The following is a 23091-nucleotide window of genomic DNA, read 5'->3' on the forward strand; positions in this document are numbered from 1 at the left end:
CCCAACTAGCAGAAAAGCTGTACTCATTTGAAAGCCTTTGAGGTTTGTGGCGAAGTAAAGTGGGGAGTTCCATTCTCTTGTGGTGCATAAAGAGAACTTTTCATATTTTTGTTATCACTCTTCCCACTGTTCCCACCCATATTATTTGAGGGCCTGAGGTTTGCTGTTGATGTAGTCATTTTCCCCATACTTGTTCCCTGACAAATCTTTGATAACTGCTTTTTCTTAGTGGTACAAGGAGATATGCTGGCAGAGACGATGTTTGTATACCAAAACTGATGGTCTTGTATTCTAGCTTGTGTGTTCACTGTTTTTGAGGCCGGAGTCCATACAAAATATAACAGCAGCCAAATCCAAAATGATTAGGTGTTTTTTTTTTTTTTTTTTTTTTTTTTTGCTTTGTTTTGTTTCGCTTTTTTTAAAGTCATAAGATCTTATTCTTATCTTCAGCAAGTATTGGTCCATGCCTTTTGGACCCATCTTGTAGTGATCTACCTCAGTGAGCGCCTTGCACACACGTGGGTGTGAAAAGAAAGTACATGTTTGGGGTGTTTATACTTTGCATTGCCATACCTCTGAGCTTTCTTTTCTTTCTTCATGAATTCCTTGTTTGCCTGCACTTGCAGTTCTCATACACTCTGCTTTAGTGGTGGTGGTGGCTAAACAGCTTTCCCTTTCCAAGGCAGTACAGAGCTGAAGATCTCCCAGCCAGGAGCACGAGGTGTTGTAGGAAAGAGAATGCACCATTTACATTTTTGCAGTTTTGTTTGTTCACTGGGAGAAGGGTATGGTGGGGAGAGCATGGTTTTTGGCCTATATTTAATAAAAGGAGAGAGAGCTGTAAAAAGCTCCTGGTGTAATGTGAGCCTTACACAAGGAAGAGCTATTTATAGACCCCTGCAATACTTGCCTGAAGGAATTGAGAGCAGAGTGGGGCAGTGTTACATAAAGCTGGGTGAGAGCACACTTGTGCCCTCACAGCTGTGAAGGTCAAACCCAGGGCTTGTTGTACAGTAGGCTTCCACTCTCCCTTGCCCTGAGGGGAGAAGAGACTGATGGGTTTCTTCTGAAGGCCAAATCCTAGTGGTGAAAAACTTTGGTTTGTGGAGAGCAGTGGTGTGGTTTTCTTTTAAGAGGCTTATTATTTGTGATGTTTTCATTTCCTTGTTTTTTGAGAAAACATGACTGACTTGATTGATGACTTAATTGTCAAATAAAGCTAAACAAGGTCACAGCAGTAGCTCTGGGGGCCTTGAGAGTGAGATTTCAAGCTGTACATGGTTATATTATGGTTTAAGCAGCTTTTTGGTTATTGCTGCTACTATTCTGTCTTTTATTCTCATGTGGTGACTTTTTTATTCTAAATTACATTACCATGCCACTGGCAGTTAACCAGGTATTGTTCTGGTTTTGGATGCCTTCATCAGCTTAGTACATGTTCATTATGAGGCTTTATAAAAGTGATTTTAGAAACCCTACAGCTCTTTAGCTTCAAAACATTTTTTTATAGTTTCACAGGCAGAAAAGCCTTTCTTCAGCAGGAATATACCTTGAGAAGATCCTTCATAGCGTGTGGCATTAACACAGGGTGTTGATACTTTTCTGAAAGATTGTATTTGGCTAGGTCAAAGCATTCCTAACTCCACTATGAAGGAGAAAAAAAAAAAATCCAAAACTAACAAAAAGTGTGGAATATGATCTGAATGTACTATAAAGCTAGGAAACTTAAGCAAGAAGTTTGAATAAAAGGACCTTGACTGGCTTTAAAATTTTGGATAAGGGTGTAGTCTGGAGTTGTCCAAGATGGTTGTCCCTTTAGTTTTTACTGTAAAATTATTGGAACTCTTGTAACATGAGAAATGCAGAATTATGTAGAGTGTTTGAAGGTAAATAAGGTGCTTCTCACATTCTATCACTGATCTATCATGCCTAGACTCTTTGTCCCGTGAGTTAGGGGTTTTGACTAAGCAGTCGGCATTCTACATGTTTAAAAGGCAGCTTCTGAGCAGAAGCTAACCCCCATGGTTTATAAGAGAGTATATACTACAGCACATAATTAAACAACTGAGTAAATTATTTGGGACCATATTCAGCCCTTATCTAAAAGTTAAACAGTGAATGTTTGTGTCTGTGTAAAAACCAGACCTTCTGCAAATGGTTATTTCTTCAAGGTCTGACACCATGTATTTAAATGGAAGAAGGCATTTTGACTGGCTTTTGAACCCACCCAGTTAGTGAAGAAATTGTTTTTAAATTAAAAAAAGCAAAATTCACAGATTCAAAATGTGTGTTATGAAAGAAATAAGAATTTGGATACTTAAAGCAATTCTAAGTTGCTTCAGTCGATTATTTTCCCAAACATCAAGGGTAGGTAACCGTATTAATCTTGGTGACAGACATATAAAGACATACATAGCTTTGATTTGCTTCAATGTCTACATGGAGCATTTTGCATCTGAAGAATTTTTTTTTTTTTTGGTGGGGGGTAGATAAGAACCTTGAGGATTCTTTTTAAACAGCTTAGTAAAACTTACCAGACTTTGTTTAAAACAGAGGTGCTAAGTAGATTTATAATGTGATGTACAAAACAAGGAAGGATATTTCTGGTGGGACTCTTTCAAGTACATAAAAGGGTGGAATTTGCACATTCTAAAACCGTCTGATGTATTTAAGCAGCAGTTAGTACTTAGTAAATGAGAATTAGTGAAGTAGTAAATGAGAATACAGGATCAGGGCTCTGAAGCTCCAGGTGGATGTGAAAGCTCTCTCAATGCCTTGATATCTTGTGGTTCTGTCTAAATTACCAAATACTTTGGTCAGTAGGGGTGGGTAACTAGATCAAAACACTGAAGCTTCATAAATCTTCATTACTGATTTGAAGGGGTTACTTTAGATTAGATTTAGCCTGTCACCTTGGGCTGAATGTCCCCTCTTACCCGTGCAGTTTGAAGCTTCTTGGAGGACAAAATTTAATAGGTACATGCCAGATGACTTGTCAGTGATGTAGCCCATGGGGCTACCTGAAGTTTTATGTCTGTGAGACTGCAAATAGCATTTGAAGTGCATCTTGCAGCAGAGTTTTCAGATTCTTACTCAAAAGGGGAATTGATTGTTCATATGTACCAGAGCTGTTACACAAAACCAGCCAGCTCACAGTAAATGGTTTTGCTTCTTCTCTAAACCAAACAGCATAGTTGAATTACATATAAGAGAATGCATAGGAAAATGATGACCTAGAAGATTTTAGTCAGATGTTCTGGAAAGATTTTTTTTCCCCTCTGTTAAGGAAGTATTTCTTTAAATTGGCCAACATTCAGAGTGTCCCAGTTGCCATTTTAAACTATTGAATAAAAGTGGTATTGAATCACAAAATCTGAGCTGGATAATTAAAAATGGTTCAAAGCTTAATAATCACCAAAGGGTCCAGCATGTGGCTCTTGGGTAGCACATTAAGAGTTCTAGATGTTTTGTGACTACAGTAAATTCCTGTTGCTACAATCCAAGATGGTGGTAACAACAAAGTTTTGGATCACTTTCTCGGCTTTGCTGGGCTCTAGGTAAGCACATGGCTGAATATCTCTTTATCTTTTTCTGCTTTTGATGGAGGAAGAAGGATTACTTAAAGTCATTTGAGTATTTAGATTCAGAGCTAAGTTGTGTTTAGTGCTGAATGCAGAAAAACTTAATCTCCAATGGCAGTGAAAAAGCACTGCCATTATTTATTTGCTTGTATATGTATATGCCATTATTTATTTGCTTGTATATGAAATTTGTAATGTATGAAATTCAACCCTTTACCCACGAAACAAACAGCAAAGAAAAAATGAACAAATTTCTTTTCATGTCCAGAACCCAGAAATGGCTGACTGTGGAGATTTTTTTTCCCTCTGCCTCAAAACCATCAAATTTTGGCTGTTGTCTAATGTAAATGTGTCTGTTAGCTTTGAACTGCTTTGCCTACATAACTGGCAAAGCTGGAATTTTTTTTTTTTTTTTTTGTATGTGGGATGCAGTGCTGACTAATCACAGCTCAATTCCTGACTTGCCTTTTGTAATCTGGGCTGCCACAGGTAGACTACAGTCAGTACCCAATGTACTTCTTCATCAAGTCTTGGTTGCATTGCAGTCATAGTCCAATCTATTTTGTGGATGTACTACTAGATTGCAGAGGTGTTGGCTGAGTGTAGAATTTAAGGTCTTGATATAGTAATCATGCCAGTACTCTGTTTTAGGCATTCATTGGGTTAGACCAAAATCTGGGCATTCTTCAGAGGTGGTGTGCAGGAGCAAGTCTTGGTACTTGTTGATCACTCTAACAAGGTGCAAGGCTGGAATGATTGCCTTTCAACAAATAACTGACATATTAGGTTTTTTCAGCGTAGAGTGACCTTTGTTAGAAAGATATAGATGATAAACTTTAGGGAATTTTGCTCTCTCAGCAAACTGTTTTACACTGAAGGATTTTGTTCAAACATTCCAAATTAAATATTTCTTTAGTTTCCCATCTGTCTATTGGCCTCAAACTTTCATTGTATTTAGAATGGGAGAAATGGCACAATACAGCCAGTGGTCCAATATAGCTTTTACCATACTGAGGCAAAAGCTGAATTATGTCATATTAGGTAGGAGAGGAGTTACTTAAATCCTATATGCAGGCTTCTGTTTACATACACAGTAGAATGAATGAAATGTGTTGAATTTTCATTAAGAAAAGTTATAATCTGATTTACAAAGTCTGCACTTGTTTGGATGTCAGATTAGGTACAAAACTATGATAATTATTTCTATCCTCATTTGTATCTCAGGAGAAGTGAATACCAAGGAATTCAATAATAATTTGGATCATAATCTTTACAAATATTGCATGTGCAGGTGACACTGACTAAAGAATAATATTAATGTTGTGTATTTTCTGGGGACGGTAACTACCATTGTCCATTTCTCTTTATGGCTGTTTTGGCAATCTGGTAAATAGTGTTCAGTTGCAGGTTTTTTTTATTTTCTGCAATAGGAAGACATATAGAAATTTAAAGGACAAGTGTGCACTGCCTGGATTAGGTGGTAATATTTGCCTTGCAAGAGATGCCCTGCAAACAGTGCCTCTGTAGGTTTTAGAAGACTGAACAACATTTCTCCCCTACATTTATGGAAACTGAGGATATTTAATAAATCTGAAAGGAAGCAGACACACACATTTATGCTGGCTTTCTTTCCTCCATGATACAAGGTTTTAAGATCAAGGCAAATTCTCTTCCTTAAACCTGAGCTTGACTTTCTCATGTAGATGCTCCACATGTTTCTGTAGTAGAACAGGCAGACTGACTGTTGTGAATTTTGGGAGGTTTAGCTTTTATTCCTTCTTTGTAGTTTCAAGCTTATTTTCCTCTAGTTTCCATAAGCACCAACAGTGAAACAGGTTGTGTGAAGGCAGAGCACTGATGACTTTTGTTTCTGGATGCATATCTCTATTTACTCTTAAGAGAGCCAAAAATTGGGGTGGAGCTTACAGGAGGGGGAGAACTGGTCCCACAGTACCTTAGTTGAGTGAATGTTAAGAGGTGAAACTCATTCAACACAAACTTCTAATGCAAATTGGAATGTTATGTTATGGCCAAAAGTATTTTTGATGAGGATTGTGTGGGAGAGAGTCAGAAATGGTGGCCAGATATGTCAGATGTTGGATGTCATTTCTTCAGAAAAGGTACAAGATCTTAAATTCCCAGAACTCACTTGAAGGCTGCAGACAAATCACACCTTGGTTATCAATGTTATTTCATTCAGGAGTGCTGTTTTCTTACTGGCTTCCTGAGGTTGCTAGGGCAGGGCCTGGGAAAGAGGGGAGAGGAGGGCAAGAAAAATGGAAAAGTGCTGTTGGAGCTTTTAGTTATTGAATCCTAGTCAAGGCCTTGCTCATAACAACAGACTAATCTAACAGTTTCCCGAAACAAATGTAATTCATAGATATGTGGCAGCAGCTAGGACAAAATTGAGCCTATCTAATCAGTCAGTCTGTGCATTTCCAGTACTTTTTCTTGTTTATAGCTTAAACTGTTTCTATCTTCAGTGCAGAGGGGAAAATTAAGATTTGCATTTTGATTCCAACTTCATTTGAGCAACTAATTCTTAATATCAGTAATCTCCCTCTAGTTATTTCTAAGGAGCCACTTGAAAGAGGACCATTTAAAAAGTAATCAGTACAAGTAACCCCATTGTTCTTTTCAGTATGTACTGTGATAGTGCAGGAATAATGGATGCTCTGCGGGGGAACCATAACACTTTCTGTTAGAGCACTCGAGTGAAACTTTCTCTTCCTGCAGCTGCCACAGTATAGTTTCATTTTTATTAGGGTATGGTATAAATTTATCATTTGATTTAGTGTGTCCCTTAGCTGTTACAGTCCTTACAAAATACAGTTTTTGAGTCTCTGAGTGTGAGAAGTATTTCCAGGTTAAATGATAACCTGCAGGAATCATTGTAATTGAGGAAAACTTAAAGAAATTTTGTGTGTGTGTTTTTTCCAAGAGTTATATTGCCCATCTGTGTTCTAGTTATGGCTTTCTGATTTCAGTACAAATGTATCCTTGTTTAGACCCTCTAAAAGTGGGGGGAGAATTTTGCTTTTTTTGTTCTTACATTGGTGCTGAAGGGGAAAAACAGGTAGAGAAAAATGGTGCCGGTGCAATGTTCCAGCTTTGTTGCAAGACTTTTCTGGAGCTTACTCCCAGAAGGTCTAAACACCTCATCTTTGTCTTGACAGTTTAGAGACCGATATTTGAGTCTTGCAGTGAGTTTCCAGAAATACTTTCATGTTTTGTTGGAGCAATAATGTTATTGGCTAGGAATGCCAGAGAACAAGATGCTGAAATACTGAGTGTAACTTTAACAGCAAAATAAGATTATCTGGACATGTTCCAGAGATTAGAGAGAGCCTTTTTCACATAGAAATCTCAAGAAAACTGTTGTTCTGGTTCTCAGAGAAGCACTGAACATAGCATGTTCTGTTGCTGCACTTGCATATGGACTTGCATCCACACCTGCTGCTTGCAAATCAGTGCAATTGTGTTTTCTTGCCGTCTTCCTGTTTTTTCCATGTTGTCTGGGTGTTCCTGTGTAGCTTGTTCTTCAGCAGCTGCTTATGTGTTGCAGCTATGACATATAGCTTTCAAGTCCTTTCCCAAGTCTGTTTTTCTGCGATCCCACAATAACATTTTCCTTTCCTAGCAGTAGAGAGCATTTGTATCTTTCCTTACACTGCTGATAACCAAAAGCAGTACCATACCATCATTTTTTGCAGTGCCTTTAGCTCCTTATACAAAATGTTTGGCTAAGGTTTGGGAGAAATGTGCTCTTCTTCATTCCTTCTCTGTCTAATTTCGTCTTGCTGGGGACATCAGTATATCCAGCCTTGAGAGACTTTTTTCCCAGTTGGAGGCTGAGGCACTGGGGAGCAGCAGTGTGGTCAGTCCTTTAACCCAGGGCACCTTGAGTTATGTTTTCTGTGTTCTCTGTAAAGGGCACTAGAGGTGCCAGCTGCCAGTCTGTCAGTGAGGGGCTGCGTGTGCAGTGGGAAGTCTAGTACAGTTATAGTATAAACTTCTAATCGTTGATGTTTTGTTTGCTATCAGTTGATTTCAAATTATGGTGTTATTAAAGTTCCAGTAAATCAACCAGGGATGTGCAGCCTGTCTGTATGACCTGGCTCATACAGATGCTGGGTTACACAAAACTTTGACCTGGCTGACATGAAAGTTGGTGAATGAGCCAAGGTGAATGGACTGTGCTTACTGCAAGTTGGGATAGGCAAAAATATGGATGTTTAATCAGCTGTTAGTAAAAAACACAGTACAAGGACTGATACTTTGCTACTGTGCAAGGTGCAGAGTGCACACCGCTGGGCAAAGTGCAGAGTTAGGCAGCTGCTCTGTGAAGAGTGTAGGGGTTTCAGTATTTGCTGAATTTGTCAGGTTAAACTAATGTTTAAGGAAAAGAAAACCATCTGTCCTGGTATACACTGTTTGGAATGGCTTGAATCGAACACTTGTTCCTTTTGTGTTCTGCAGACTTCTTGAAGCCAACTCTAGCAAAGACAAGGAGTTCCATCTGTGCCAGCCAGCCCCGGTTTCCAGTGCTGGTCCCCCTGATGGCACATTGTACGAGCCTGTGAAACCTGCCAAGCTGGACGCCACAGCTTTGCACGACTGCACTTTGGCCGCCACCGTGCCTCCCTCGGAGCTGTCGAACCATGCAGTCCTAGCCTGCGACACAGGCATTCACGAGGAGCACTATGTAAGCGAAGGCGTGGAAGATGATGTGCCAGACTGCAGAGAGTACAGAGATGCCTGCACCATTACTGGTAAGCAGTCCAATCCTTTACCTTGGTGAGCATGTGGTGGGGTAGATTTAAGCTTCTATTCTTAAGCTCCTGGTGGGGTATCTGCTTCGTGGACGGTGCTGGCGCTGTTCTGCAAACTTTTTCTTCTTTAAGAAGTGATTTCCTAGGCACCAGGATTTTCAATGAAAGCACTTTGTAATGTTTAAGGTCCTTGCAAATAGGCCAGACCAATGACAGCTGTGAAAACAGGTTTGTAATACAATTTTTTGTATTGAGGTACTAAGGAAATTGAACCATTTGAAAACTTGTTTGGAAAATAACAGAAGTTAGTGATGAGGAGAAGGAAACACTGCACCTTAAAGTTTATGGAATGCTTGTCCTAATGTTCAGCATAATTTAGAATTCTGTCTTCATAGGAGAATTGCTTTCTCATATGAAGAATGTGAGAAATAGGGATTGGAGAAATAGGATCTAACTTTTTACTGTACATATTTTTGCTTTTCAAACCCATTTAATTTTTTCACATTCGTTCTGGAACAGTAAAAGCTAATGTATATGGAATAGCTTCTTCTGCATGCTTTTATGAAAGGTAGAATACCCTGTTATAGATTCATATTAATAAATGGAATATGTGTTGAAGTATGGTATTTTAAATAGAATTAGATTCTTAGTGCTGTGGTCAGCTGACCCAATGTTTTTGTGTTTGAATAATCACTGTAACTCAGTTTAGTCATGGTTATGGCCATGAAATGACAGGCAGCTTTCATTCCAAGTCCATGGTTTGTCAGCTGAGCTGTAAGGCTTCTCTTAGCCTAATGTGACCTTGTGAGTTCTAAGTCCTTTCGGGAATCTTTGAGGAGTCAGCTGAGTTTTTGGAAGGGAGAAATGAGATGTCTGAGAAAAACAGCAATAAGACTAAGGCCGTTCTAATTGGCAGCCAGATACTTTTATCCTGAGTTACTGTCAGCCCTTTCTAGAATTGTCTTTAAATCTGAGAACTAGCTAATGGTGACTGTCAGCAGCTGCTTTAGTAGCATGTCTTAGCTTAGGTCAGCCCAACAGCTGTGTAGTTACTAAGGGCTGATATTCTGAAAAAAAAAGAAAATAGAAAGAAGGGCAGAGACGCTCTTAAATCCACCCTGATTTCCTTGGAACGCAAGCAGCAGGATTAACACTGGAGTCCCTTTGTCAGGTATGCATCTGCATAAAATAAATATTTTGTTTAAATAAACAAATTTACTTGCCATCCTTCCTTCCCTGTTTTCATGGATTTAGAGCTCCTTAGCTGGTTAGTTCCAAAATGGTCATCCTTTTGACTTCCATGTAGTTAGGTAAACTAGACTCTGCTCATCGCATAAATGCATTCTGGATAATATAATTTTGTTTTCCAGGCCCTTTGTAGAGGGATCTTGCAATCTATTCAGCTGGCTGTGGCCTGTCTCCCCTTCAGCCCCTCTCATCCCTCCCCTGTTAACAGGAATTAAACTTTGTTTTTCTGTTTCTGACGACAAGCCAGGACAACCAACTTCTTTCATGAATCAAGATGCCTTCTTGATTATGGTTTATTGAAAGGCAAGACAAACTCACTTTTTAACATTTAAAAAGTTTTTATTAAATGGAGGCCAGCAAATGTTCTTGCTACTTCACATTCTTTTAAGCCTGATGTAGTTTCTTAATCTCTTTCTTCTTCCTTAGCTGTCTGTCAGCCAAGTGTTGTTACAGATTGGTCCTAAATTGCTTTTTTAAAATGGATTTTTATTCTGTGGTTCAGATTTGTACTGTTTGTGACCTGAGGACAACATGATGTGACTTGCAGTAGAAATAGCAGTGGTTTTGTTGATTGTTTGGCTATTGGGGGCTTTTTTTGGTGTTTATGGATTTTTGAGTTTCAGCTTTTTGTTGTGCATTTTAAAGATGTCAGGGCATAGGCTGGAAGTAAGGAATCGGTCTCATATTCCCTCTGTAGAATCTTTGTCAGTTTTGTGTGCAGGTATTCAGTGTATACCCTTGAAACAGCCTGAAAGATAAATACTTGACTGAATTGTCAGGATTGTCAAAGACTAACATGAAGACTTTGTTTCGTTCTGATTGACGAGTTATCACTATTTACATTTTTAAATTGTTTTGTGGGAAAAAAAATTCCTCATATCAAGTCTGCATATACTATACTTTTTCTTCTGATACAAAGCCTTGACTCATCCTAGAGTTCAAATTCATCAGTCAGGGTAATCTATATTTTTTTAGTCTTAAATAAACACAGCGTATTGTACAAATTATCTGCAAAAATTCTTGCGAATAAACGCTTGGGGACATTTAAGGAAAGAATGGGAAACTGAGTCACAGTGTGGTGTGGTGATGCTTTCTGGTATGTGGCAATCTAATGGTAATTGGAGCTATCTCTGATATAACTAATAGTAAATTGTATGACGTACACATTTTGCTATTTAACTTTTCCAGACCATTGATGCTCAAAGACTTTTTAATGCTGCTTCCTTTTCTTTTTGTTGCTGTTTTTGTTTCCTGTTGTATTTGCTGGCAGTAGAGAGGTACTTTGGCATTCTCTATCAGCAGCACCATCTTTTCTGCCTGGGACCAAGAGCAGATTCAATGTAGCTGAGAGCATTGCACATTCTGATTGTGCTAAGCCTGTATTCTTGGATATAGAGTTGGTTTAAACATTTGTTATCTCCAAACCATCTCAGAATTGGGCTTGAACAGATTTCTGTGGGAGTGCAACTAGAGGTATTTTAGGCAGCTGGTCTGGATAGAATTCCTTGCTCTGCTTTTGTGTCAGAGAGGAGAGGAGAGATACCTTTTAGTTAGGTCACAGCTCTCTAGTTGTCCTATTGTGTGTCCTAAAAGCAATTCTGTTGGCATAACAGGGGGAATAAGCGCTGTAGGGCTGGCTCCAGGTTACAAAAGCAGTGTGGTGAAAAATTTCGTTGAGCCAATGTCTGAGAGAGGGACAGCACCCTCTCTCAGTCATTGAGAAAGCACCTTTCCCATTGAATTTGATACTAAAGCACCATCCAAAGCTCATAGGTGCTGCAAGTGAAGCTTTATGCCAGTAAATACATTTGAATCTATGCTGAGTTCAGCACAGAAGGGCAGATGAAATAGGATAGTTAATCCTTGAAAAGAATTGTTTGTGAATGTTTTAAGAGTTATTATGAAAAATAAAAACGCATACTTCGTGTATGGTGGAGCACATACTTTCTAAACACTAAACCTGAAAATTGTCTCCGTAGAGGTTGTAGTAGATTTTTTGTTTTGTAATATTTCATTCTAGGTTTTGTTAGGAAAATTTAGGGGGAAAGTTCAATGTAGTCTGACTTCAAGTTTTCTATTGCTATTGATTGTGGAGCTTCTGCAGGTAAATGGGAAGGAGACTCAAGCCCTGGGGTTGGTGGACAGTAGGGCAGCACTGTATGGAAGTGGCATGGTGCAGCTTCATGTGAGAAACACCTATCGTGTCCTAGTTGAGCTTTTTTTTTTCCTTTTAACTTTTCTTTTTCTTGCTGCTCTCATCTTCTGAGAGTGTAGAGATAGGAATATGGATGTAGCACCATCTAGTGTTCTTTTTGCTAGAAAGGGAGTAGAAATGGTTTTCAAGGTCTGTCTGTCCTTTCTGTAATTGCAGTGCAGACCTGAATACTTTCAGTCAGATGTTGATGAAAACAGCAACTGGAGTTGGGGGCTTTCTTCTCTAACACCACCACCATAAGTACCAGCACCCCCATCCCATTTTTTGTAGAGTAGGAAGGGCTGTAATCTTGACATGAAAAAGCAGAGTACCACTAAATTGGTCAGTAGTCAAAATTTTATGATTTACAAAAGCATCTTAGTCTGATTGCCTTTTTGTTATGTGTTACCTGCTGTCTGACAAATCCTGTCCCTCTGGAAATAGGAAGTACAGTGGGGACGGAAGTCAAATATCACTGGATATTACTCTTGTGATAGCTGTCTGACTGCCAGAATATTTCTGTGAGGCTTTTTGATTTTTAATTTTTTTTTCCTCTTAAAATATGCTTAACACAGAATCCTTAGACATCTTCAGTAAGTTAACTTTGTCTGCTTTTGCATGTCTGAATACTCACTATTTGCATTGATTTTGGTATGGTGTACTTTGTAATTCAAGAGCTAACTGCTTAATATGCCATGTAGGTTTCCTTCATCCTTCTCTGGAAAGGGAGAGAATGAATGGACTGTAATTTAAATTGCCCAGCTCCTTCATTAGTTTGCATAATTCATTTGTTCATTGTACTAATTCCTCTTACTAAACAACACATGTAGGAATGTGTTTTCTGGCTGTTCAGGACAATTTCCTGAGGGCTGTTGAATTATTGGGAAATGCTCTGTGGTAATAACCTGTTCTGTGTCTTTGTTTGCAATTAGCACAAGTAAGTTTTGTTTTTTGTTTTTTTAAAAATTTCTAAAAGCCAAGTTACATTACTGGAGGGGGTCAGACAAAATGTCTTTTTTTCTCAGCAGGAAGGTGTCAGTGAGAAGAGTTGGTATTGTTTGACCTTCCTTGTGGGTTGTGTAACTTGCACATTACTGCAGTGACTGCAGTGAAAGGAGTCTTAACACCCAGAGAAACCAACTTTCTCCTGCTGCCAAGTCTCATTCACACAATCTCCTAGCAATGTTTGGGTGCAGAAAGTTTTCTCTGGGTTTTCATCCTGTCTCTATCCTTATTCAGACTTTAAATATGTTCCCATATGAAAGATATTCCTCTCTCTTACACCAAATTACCATCTTCATGGCAACATCAGCCCATTTTGGTAACTGACTGATCCTACAGATAAATGGTGTTGTTCTGACCATTTCTTTATGTAATCTTTTATTTTAAAATCTTTTATTTTAAAAGACATGCTTACGGCCCACAGAATTTCCATTCCATTGTATGTGTGTCCCCCCCAAGATATGTGTTTTTGTATTTAAAGGCTGAATTTCTATTCCTTCTGTTTGAAGCATGATAAAGCAGGATTGTGCTAAATTAACTCCATAGGGATTTAGGTATTACATGTTGTTGTGAGATTGCTTTACTGTTGTTTTGTAGGTGATGGGGAGAATGCTGTACCTCTTGCTGTCCTGTTCTAGGTGTGTGATATACCACCAGACACCATGTGCTTGCTATTCTGAGACTGTTCAACAGGGTGCTCTGGTTGGTTTTGGTGCCTGTTACAGGCCTGCAGGTTGACTTTTAAGCTTTAAATGGTTAAAAAAATACTGATAAAATAGCAATACTGATAAAATACTAATACTGATAAAATATTAGCAATTTTGAATTGCTTCCTGTTATTTGAATCTCTCTGAGTTCTGTTGGGGCTACCTTTCTCTTTTACTGTTGCGGTTACATTTCTCTTTTAGTGGAGCATAAATTGCTCTAGCATTTGCTTCTTTTTCTGCTCGTGGTTTGGGGTGAGACTTCCACATTTTCCTCAGTTTTGTTAATATGAGAGGCATTAAATACTGCTCAGTGGAACTGGAACTCAAGCAAAGAGCATAAGAAATGCTCTGCTGTGTTGGACCTGCTGGCTCAGGACTGTGTTTCTGACTCCAGAAACTGCAGGTACTGGTATGGAGATCACGTACTCAGCCGCTCTCAGTAGTCTGCTCTCAGCATAAGTACCCCCATCATGCAGAACTATTTAGTGTTGGAACCTGGTCATAGCTTTTTTTATCTGGATCTGCTGATTGTTTTGCTCTGGAAGTTCATGGCTGCTACTCCTGTGTGCAGTGACACTGATCTTGCAGTTTCTGTCAGTATTTGCCTTAGTTATGCAGGATTTTGGTGAATATCAGTTCTTGTTTCCCCTTTTGAAGTTATCTTCATGATTTTGAAAAACCTTCATCGTTTTTTTACACCCCTGTCTACTCCTCTCCCAGCTGTCTTAATCTCTCCTTTAAATAAAGCTATGAGAATGTTCATCCTTTCCTCAGCCCATTTACTTTATTGTAAGTTATTGTCACCAGTCTCATCCTGTAAGCTTGATCTAGTTTTGGTCTCTTCTCCCTCTTTCCTGACACTTCTGAAAGCAGAGATTGTTCAGAATTTAGCAGTCTTCCTTTCTCTAAAGCATTCTGAAAATGCCAGTCCTGTTAGCATGAGATAGCTCCCTCAGCATTACTAGAACAATTTTATGAGTCTGACTATTTCTGTCTAGCATAGTCTGACAAAATGATCTTATTCTCTGTGCCTGCTGCATCATTGTCACACTACCTCTTAATCTGTGTCTTGGTCATATGTTTTTATTTTATCAAGGATTGTCTATTTGTGGTTTCATGATGGTTGGTTGCTTGATATTCCCTTAAGCAGAATTCTGCTGTGCTTCCTATATAGCTCTCTTACTTATTTATATTTTCTAGTATGATCCATGTTTTTTAGTGTAAACTGTCATTTCTGAAGTCACTATGAAAGCAACTGTTGGAATTAAAAGTCCAGTGTGACATTTTTAAAGGCATTCTTCTTAGATTTCCCTTGTTTTGAGAAGCACTTGTCATTCCTAAATATGTACTCTATTCAAGGTAGGGGTGCATGAAAGCAGTAAGTGCTGATCAATGTTCTGGGTTTGTTCTTTGGAGAAAGTATTGAAGGCAGGTGCCTAGTAGATTTTTTGGGGATTTTTTTTGGTTTGCATTTTTTGTTTTCCTGTTGTGGTGCAATGAATAGTGAGGAAGACTAAATAGCTACATTTGATTATTGGTGCATTTAAATATGTGAAAATAGCTTTCATTCCATAATTTAGTTCCATAACACATGAAGTTCAGCTTTACCTTTCTCCCTCAATGTATGTGTGTGTGTCCATAGTGAAGCAACACATTTTTCACTTAAAGTAAGCATCTGCAAAGAGCAAGCTACATAAGATTTAATTCTCATGTTTTGCTTGTGATTCTGTGAAAGCTTTGTTGACAGCCATTGTTTAGTGGCTGGCACATTTTGTAGCTGGGCTGAACAACAAGGAAAAGCAGGACAATTGCTTTTCAGGGTTTTTGTACTCAGTGATTTATCAATGGGTTTTTGAGACATTTGCAGTCTCTCTTGGCAGCTGGAAGATCCTAATGGTTAATGAATGTGTTTATTCTTACTGCTGCTGAACAGTGCATTGCCAGCATGCCTTTGGTACATGAATAGCTTTTGTTCTTAGTCTAAAAGAATAATCATGGTGGCAGAGTTTCCTTTTATTTTCTGTTTAATGTAAAAATCATTACTATGGGTGCATTTATCTATAGGGAGAAATATTTCCATACCTTAATTTATAGCAAAGTTCATTTAAATTTATGGCATTGTGTACTGTAGGATCCTAATACTTTACTGGACCAAACCATCAAATCTGTCTCAGGTTTTATTCATAGCAGGAGTGTGTATGTAGGACGGAACCAAAGCAGGGAGACTTCAGCCTGCTCAACAGTGGCATTCCTCACATTGTAACTGTGGGGTTTCGTCTTCATTAGCTTTGTCATTCTCAACTTTATCCTGATCTTTAGCCAGTGCGTTTGGCCAAGCTGAAAAGAGGTTGTTTTCCTGTGGAAGCCAGGATTTTGTGCAGCTTTTTCCATGTTCAGAGGCAGAAGAGCCACTGCTTAAATAACTGGTTAAAGGTGTGGCAGAACTTGCAATTTCAAATCATATCGTGCCATCAAGTTACAGAAACTGCCATGGCTATTTGAGGAGTCTGAGTTTTAGAGGTATGAGACAGCTTTCATGTTGAAGGGCTTTTCTTCCAGTTGTTTGGCTTTGCAGCCAGTAGTGAGACTTCAGATGTGCAAGGATGCTAAGGCTATCTTTTCCTTTGGACAAATCAGTGAATTGGATTTTATTTTATTTTTTATTTGCCTGAGAAGCTAACTACTTGCTTTACATTGAAACACATGTCCTGAGTTCAGCAGTGTTATTTGAAAGACTTCAGTATATTCTGAGCATCCTAGAATTAACATTGAATAGGAATATGGTAAGTCCTGGGGTTTTGCCTATTGCTTCGTACATATACATGTAGTTGTTAAATAATGCTCAAGAAATACTTGTATTTTTAGACCTCAGTCAACACATAATGACTGTGTCTTTATGGGCCTATAGAACTCAAAGAATGGATGACTACAGGCCATGTTTTCCTCTTCAGTAGTGTCAGTAGCAGCCTAATTGTCTGGTAGAACTTTCTTCTCTCTGCTTTTAATTTTTCTGTGGATCTGTTTGTAGTGATCTGTTTGTAGTTCATACCATCACTGTCTACATGGACAGAAAGCATGGGGGAGATGAGGTTATTGGGCTGTTACAAGCAGCCAGGAAATATCTGCTGGAAAAACATTTAGAGATACCATCCTTCTTTGCTTCTGTCTTTGGAATACGGTTAGACTTGTGGGTCTTCTGAAAAAGGAGAATGCTAAGGTAGTCATGGCCTCCTGACTGCTTGTTGATCTAGATTACGTAGCTAATCTCAGTGTCACGGGGAGCAAAATTAGCAGTCAAAATCTTCTGGTATTTGGCATGGAATAGCCTCAACTTGACGAACTTCGATTTGTTGTGTTACATGTGGCTGGACTTTAGCCTCCATGCTGTAGCCCTTGTCTGCAGAGAACCTTTTACTTAACTAGTATGGAGCCAGCACTGGAAGTCACCCTATGCAGGTATTGTGTGCTTTTTGTTCTTTGGAATTGTTATTTATTGACTGTCCATTCTCAAATATTTTAAACAGGGGAACTTAAAAAAACTCTGAGAGAACTAAGTGTCAAGGGTGAATGTTATATGTGTGTGGGAAATAGGACAGGACTGAAAACCAAAGAGAGGAGTACATGGTCCCATGAAGTAACATGGTAGGTTTCTTTATTCTTCCAGCTTTCTTTAGAGTTTCCTTGTTTCTCTTGTCTCTTTTTGTTACTGTGCTTGTATCTACTTTTGTTTTCTCAGCTGCCTCAAAAGGTAGTGACAAGGTATGATGTTTTAGTTCTTTGGTGAAAAGTGAGAGATTTGCCAGAGAGTGCTCCTGAGGCATATTTTGGCTTTTTCTTTTGTTTGTTTGCTTCATTTGTATTTAAGAAGGAGAGGATATTTAGACTGCCCCTTTCTGGCTGTGGGCTGAGCACCAGCTGCTGGGGTTTGATGTGGTGGAGTTTCCTGGAAGATACTGAAGGTAGGCATGTGATACAACCTGATGACCCAAACTTGTGTTTTCAAGGTTGCCAAGCAGCCCAGCACTTCCCTAAGGTCACGCCCAGAGTGGAGTTTTTTTGCTGCACACATTGCTTTTGTTCAGCCTTTGTTTTCCTCTGCTCAGAGGGGGCATTTCTGGGTAGCACAGCCACTTTGTGCTGTTTGCAAGGTGTTGGCTTCTGTGAAGACTGCAACTCAGGGGCACCGTGCTCTGGGAATGATCCTGTCTCTGGGTGGTTTTCTTGTGGTCTTTTCTGTCACGACTTGTGTGTTCTGGCACACCCCTTCTTGATCAGAACTCTGATCCTGGCATGGTTCCTGGCAGGGCTGGGTTTGTGAGTGATTGTTTTTTCCGCTTACAGGAGTGTGCTGAAAGCAAGAAACTGGCTGGCGAAATGTCCTGTGGGATTTGGGGGTTGGGGTACTAAGGCAGTTCTGCCGGCAGGTGGCAGTTTGTACTGCCGGCAGGTTCTGTGGAGACCTGGGAGTCCCTTTAACCTTGGGATGGGAGCTCTGCTCACAAGCAAAGCAGTAAACCATGAAGATCAGGGATGGTTTGAACCAGAACGCAGACAGGCAGGAACTGTATCTTTTGTGTTCTCTGTGAGGACTGTACTGATAAGCTGTTTGTATAGTGTTTGTAAAGGCTCCTGCAGACACCAGGCTCTGATGTTTGTATAGTTCCTTTTCTCTGCATGTTTTCTCTATGTTTTGGGGTGTTCTTTGTTGGCCACCACACTCCCCATGCCTTTGTCCCTTCTCATTGTTCTAGGTTCATTCTCTGAATTTATCTTTAGTACTAATGTGAAGTTCATCCTGAAATTGAGCACATGCTCCTTCTTTATCAGTCAAGCTAGGCTTTTCTTTCCTGCAGTAAGATACATCTATAGCCATAAACAGATGAAACCCAAAAGCCTGGTAGGCAATAGAGTTTGATAGATGAGATGCTTTTAGGTGACCATCTTAATAGGAAAGAGATTTTCAAAGCTGTGGTTCATGTTCATCTTAGCTGGAGTTGAAGTTAGTTTGGCTGAGGCTGAATTGCTTGTTTGTGAGATGCTGGCATAGTTCCACCCATCCAAGTAACACTGACAGCTAAGTACATATGGAACTCTTCATGGGACGTGACCTAGTGTATGAGTGCAGGATGCAGGACAGTGGGTGACTGCCCTACACAATGCCTTGTGATTTCTGTGTTGTTATGTACAGAGGAGTTGTGCTGTCTCCATACAGTCAGCTCCCATTGTTTTAGACTTTTCACTCATTTTCTCTCTGATCAGCTCCTTGCTCACTTGTCAGCAGAGGAGAGATGGAAGTGTGCATCTGAAAATAACCAAGTGTACTCTTATCCTCACATGAACATGGTTGTCCTGCAAATTCTTTCTTTCTCTGCATGTGAAAAATTAAAAAAAAAAAGTGGGGGAAGGAAGAGGCCATCCTCCCACCCTCACTTCAGTCTCCACAGTGAAGAGTTAGTTTACTCTATCTTGAGCATTTTGTATGGACAGAGATGTGCCTAGAATAAAGAGAACTGATGAAATAGTCAAAGGTACCTACATCAGCAGGCATAATAAAATTTCCTTGAAGGAAATATAAGCAAGCTGAAGTAACCAGTGCAACTTGAGTGGCTGTCTTGAGAGGCATGGAGTAGAGGGGTTTAGTATGTTGAGAATAGGAGAGACACATCAGCCAGTCAATGCCAATTTATGGAAAGATATGAAATGTGCTAGTAGGTAATCCATTAATAACTACCCAAGGGATACTGACATGGGAAGAAATATGCAGAAGAGAGGTCAGCTGGAGTGTTCTGCCTGTTTTGCATCTTCTTTTTGGAAAGAGAAGATTAGAAACTGTAACAAGAAATTAACCAGGACAAAAGTCTTTGGAAACATTTGTTTAAATCTCATTTAGAAAACAGTGAATGAGGAGGAATGTTGTCAAAAATTACTGCAAAGCAGACTGAGCACCTTCTTCATTTCCTGAGGAACAGAGCATGGAGAAATACATATTTGCAACAAAACAAGTGAGGTGGGGTGTTCATACATTTAAGCTAAGAAGAAACTAAAGAACATGTTACTCTCAAAAATAGTTTGAAAAAGAGTGAGATTTATTAATTTTTAAAATATTTAATTAGTTCTATGAAGTTCTGAAAGCCACAGAGTTGCAAGGGCATAAGCAGAACCTGGAATGATCCATATTTTACTAAGAATCATGAGTTCATAACTTATTAACTATTTAAGTTGGTTTTGATCTGCTTGCAGAAATTTGTTTGCCAAATGTGTTTTCCAAATACCTGAAAGTTGAAAATTGCTTGGATTACAAACCCCAGAATCCATAACAGCAACTCAAAAGGAAATAGTTCCTCTAAATTTTGTTGTAACATTTTAAAATTAATTATCAGTTAATTGTTTCAAGTGTAAGGTGTTACATTTTTCTCAATAAAATGGAAGTACCACCTAGGAGAAGAGGAAGTGCTTTTATATCTGTTGGATATCAGGTAACTTAATCAATAAATCACAGTCACAGATGTCTTCTTGGGTGTTCTTAGTAGAGCAGTTACTTAACTGTTTATCTTTGCAGTTCTAATCAGAAATAATTTAAAAACCCCTCTGGAAACAGAATCAGGGTCTTTTAAAAATATACCTGGTGTTTGAGGATGGGGGATGGTGTTAATCTGCATATCTTCTCATAACAAATGTGTGCATCTCAGAAAAGGGAGGGGAGGAAAAGTGAACGGGGGAGAGATTGGATAAGTGTAGCACTGAGAATATTGCCGTGATTTAAGTGGTGAACTAATGTCTAGTCATGAACAAGTGTAATTATGGTGTCCTGTTTTACTAAATAGGCAATTGCATCAGAGCCTGCTCATATTTCCTGCTGGTACACAGATTTTAAACTTGCAGTGGAAGTTAATGACAATAGCATCAGAACAGCGTCATAAAATTTGCCTTGCCAATTACTCATTAACATCTTTTCCAGTTATTAGGCCTTTTGTATTGCTTAGAAACACTCAGGATTTATTATATGGTAGAGTAGAAGAATTTTCTTGGTTGACTTGTTTTCCACGATAAGTCTTACTTCTTTACTGCCTGGCCTTCACATTCTAGTGGATTTCTTTTCCATTTCTTTTTCTGTGTGTGCATGAATGAGGTTTTTTTTTTTGACTCCTCACATTTTATTGGTCACTTCCTTTGAGTTCATTTTTTACTAGTTTTTGGGATAAAACAAGTCAGTGTACTTATCTGTACAACTGAAACTTTCTCATCTATAAAGTCTGTTTATTTTGGAATCCTAATAAAAAAGACACTAAAGGTTTGAATTTTTCAAAGTTGTTATTTCTTTGTTCCCAAGACCATCATCTTGGGCTGTGTAGATTCTTGCATTTTTCTGAAGAGAAAAACTAACATTTCAGCCAGGAAAACTCCTTCAAAACAACCCCAATTAACGAATTAACTCTATTTTCTTGAGATTGAGAGCAATTAGGTAGTCCAAAGGTAGATGTATAAAAGACAATTCTTTTATGTACATGTATACAGAAAGGTTTTTGATTGTCTAGTGGATGTCAGCAGCTGTCTTTTTGCACTCAGATGGTTGCAGGCACTGAGATGATGCTGTCAGCCATTAAAAAGCCAGGGGAAAAGAAAGTTGGTAGGTACAGGCTGGCTGTCATCTTTCAAAGCATGGGGAGCAGATCTTGTTTCTCTGTGTAAGCCAGTAATCCCTCTGAGAAGGTTGCAAGGACCTCTTAAAATGATGTGTGCAGGCTGATTCTCACATTGCACAGAGCTCTATAAAAACAGACGCACATGTGGGCATCAACTGCAGGGAGGCTTGGAAGACATTCACCTATGCAAAACAGGTAGCAGAACAGTGTGGATGAAGGCAGAGGAGAATAGCTCCTGATAGGTTATAGCAGACTCCTTGAACCATAAAGCACAATGCAACTTTCCCAAGTGGATTATAGTTCTAGTTATCAAGGTTTTGTGAAGTATGTAGGCAGGAGATTGACAGTATGAGTTCATCTTGGTATTCTCTCCCCTGTTGTCTGATAGAACAGTAATGTTCTTGCAATTTTTAGTGCTTGGGATGCTTTTGGCAATGTCATTTCTGGCTTAGAAAGGTGAAAAACAGATAATTAATGATATATAGAGAAGTATGTGCTACTTGCCCATTCTCTCCTTCCCCCCCTTCTTTAGCAGAGGGGAGCTCCACTATGTTATGGTGGAATTGCAGATCTACCTCAATCCAGCAAGAACAAGTTTCTCTTACAAAAATTGGTGCCCTTGTCAGGAAGCAGCAAGAGCAGGGCTGCCTTATAGGCAGCTGACAGGATGGGAAGGGCACAATCCTTGTTGGCACAGCCCAGTCCCTTTGTTCCCAAGCAGAACAAAGGTGCTGGCAGCAAGGGTTCAAATTGACTCTCCAGGGGTCGATCATCAGACAAACACCAGCAATCCAGGAAGCCTGGACCATGAGTCAGTGTCAGCAGGGAGCAGAGCTGGGCACAGGCTGCTCACAGCACCGCACAGAGCAGGACCAGGGGCTGCTGTGTAAACAGGGCTCCTGGCAAAATGTGCTGGCTGGGGACCATGATGAGCCTGGTCATGGCAGTGTAAAGGTACATGGGAGCACTCAGGGTCTTGACAATGCTTGCTGTTTACGCTGGAGTGAGTCTCAGCAAGAGTTGCAAGAGCTATGACACTGGTTAAAGTGGGAGCTCTGGTGTATTGCTCTTCCAAAAAAGGCGTAGATAGCTCTTCCTTACGTTGTGTGTGGGGGTAGGGGGTGTGCTAGACGGTGGTGTTTTCTCTTCGTACTGGTGTGGAAATGGAAAATGTGCAGATTGATGCAGTAAATATTTACTGAAAACATACTATGGGTTGGTCAGTTTCTTAAAAAATATTTAGTGTGACATTGCATTTAATGGTATATGATAATTTAACTTATATATTTAGAACTATCGTGACTGTTTTGGGTATTGACACACTCTCAGAATTCTTCATTATAATATGATATAGGTTAGAAGGTGCCTCAGGAGGTAATCTATTCTGACTGCTACTAAAGGCAGGTCTTTTAAAAAATGCTTATGACATTGTTTACTTCTAGTCTACCTGTCGTCCTGTTTGACCCTCCTCAAGGTAAAAAACTTTCTACTGTGAACTGGGTTTTTTTGTGTTAAAACTTCTCATCTACCTCTTGGCCTAAATTTAAAGCTCTAATTTAATTTGTAACGTTTTTGCAGTTGTTGTTGGTATCCATTTTTAGAGCTGTGTGCAAACTCGATATGTTTGTGAGCATGAGGGGCTGCAGCACAGAATGTAAGTCAAGATAGTGTCAAAAGGTGCCCTGGAAGTTCCTGTAATCATCTTTACCAGTATGTCTTAGGTGTGAACTGTGATAGTGCTTGCTATTGCAGTCCTGGATTTCTGTTTCTTGAGAAAAATCTGCCAGCAGCAAAGGCAAAAAAATAAAGTGGTACTAAATTGTAGTCCAAGATCAAGTTAAGGAGATATGTAAGGCTTGCAAGCAAAAAATGATCTGTGAAGTAGAACATCAAAAATGTACATTCCTCTGTGCACTAATGCTTTCTTCATACTCCAGTTGAAAC

The 23091-nt window shown here is 39.3% G+C and overlaps 1 protein-coding gene across 4 annotated transcripts in view; it reads left to right on the forward strand.

Annotated features, from left to right (window-relative positions):
• TRAK1 (trafficking kinesin protein 1) overlaps window positions 1-23091 on the forward strand; it is a 126434-nt gene that overhangs the window by 37756 nt on the left and 65587 nt on the right. For all 4 annotated transcript variants that reach the window (XM_084215475.1, XM_084215473.1, XM_084215474.1 and 1 more), the window contains exon 2: window positions 8061-8353. Coding sequence is in view for 3 of the 4 variants with exons in the window: in XM_084215473.1 (XP_084071599.1) it covers window positions 8061-8353 (293 nt within the window). In the remaining variant the exon portion in view is untranslated. The remainder of the gene's footprint in view (window positions 1-8060; window positions 8354-23091) is intronic.

Source organism: Fringilla coelebs (genome assembly GCF_963513975.1).
Source record: "Fringilla coelebs genome assembly, chromosome: 1".
Taxonomy (NCBI): Eukaryota; Metazoa; Chordata; class Aves; order Passeriformes; family Fringillidae; genus Fringilla; species Fringilla coelebs.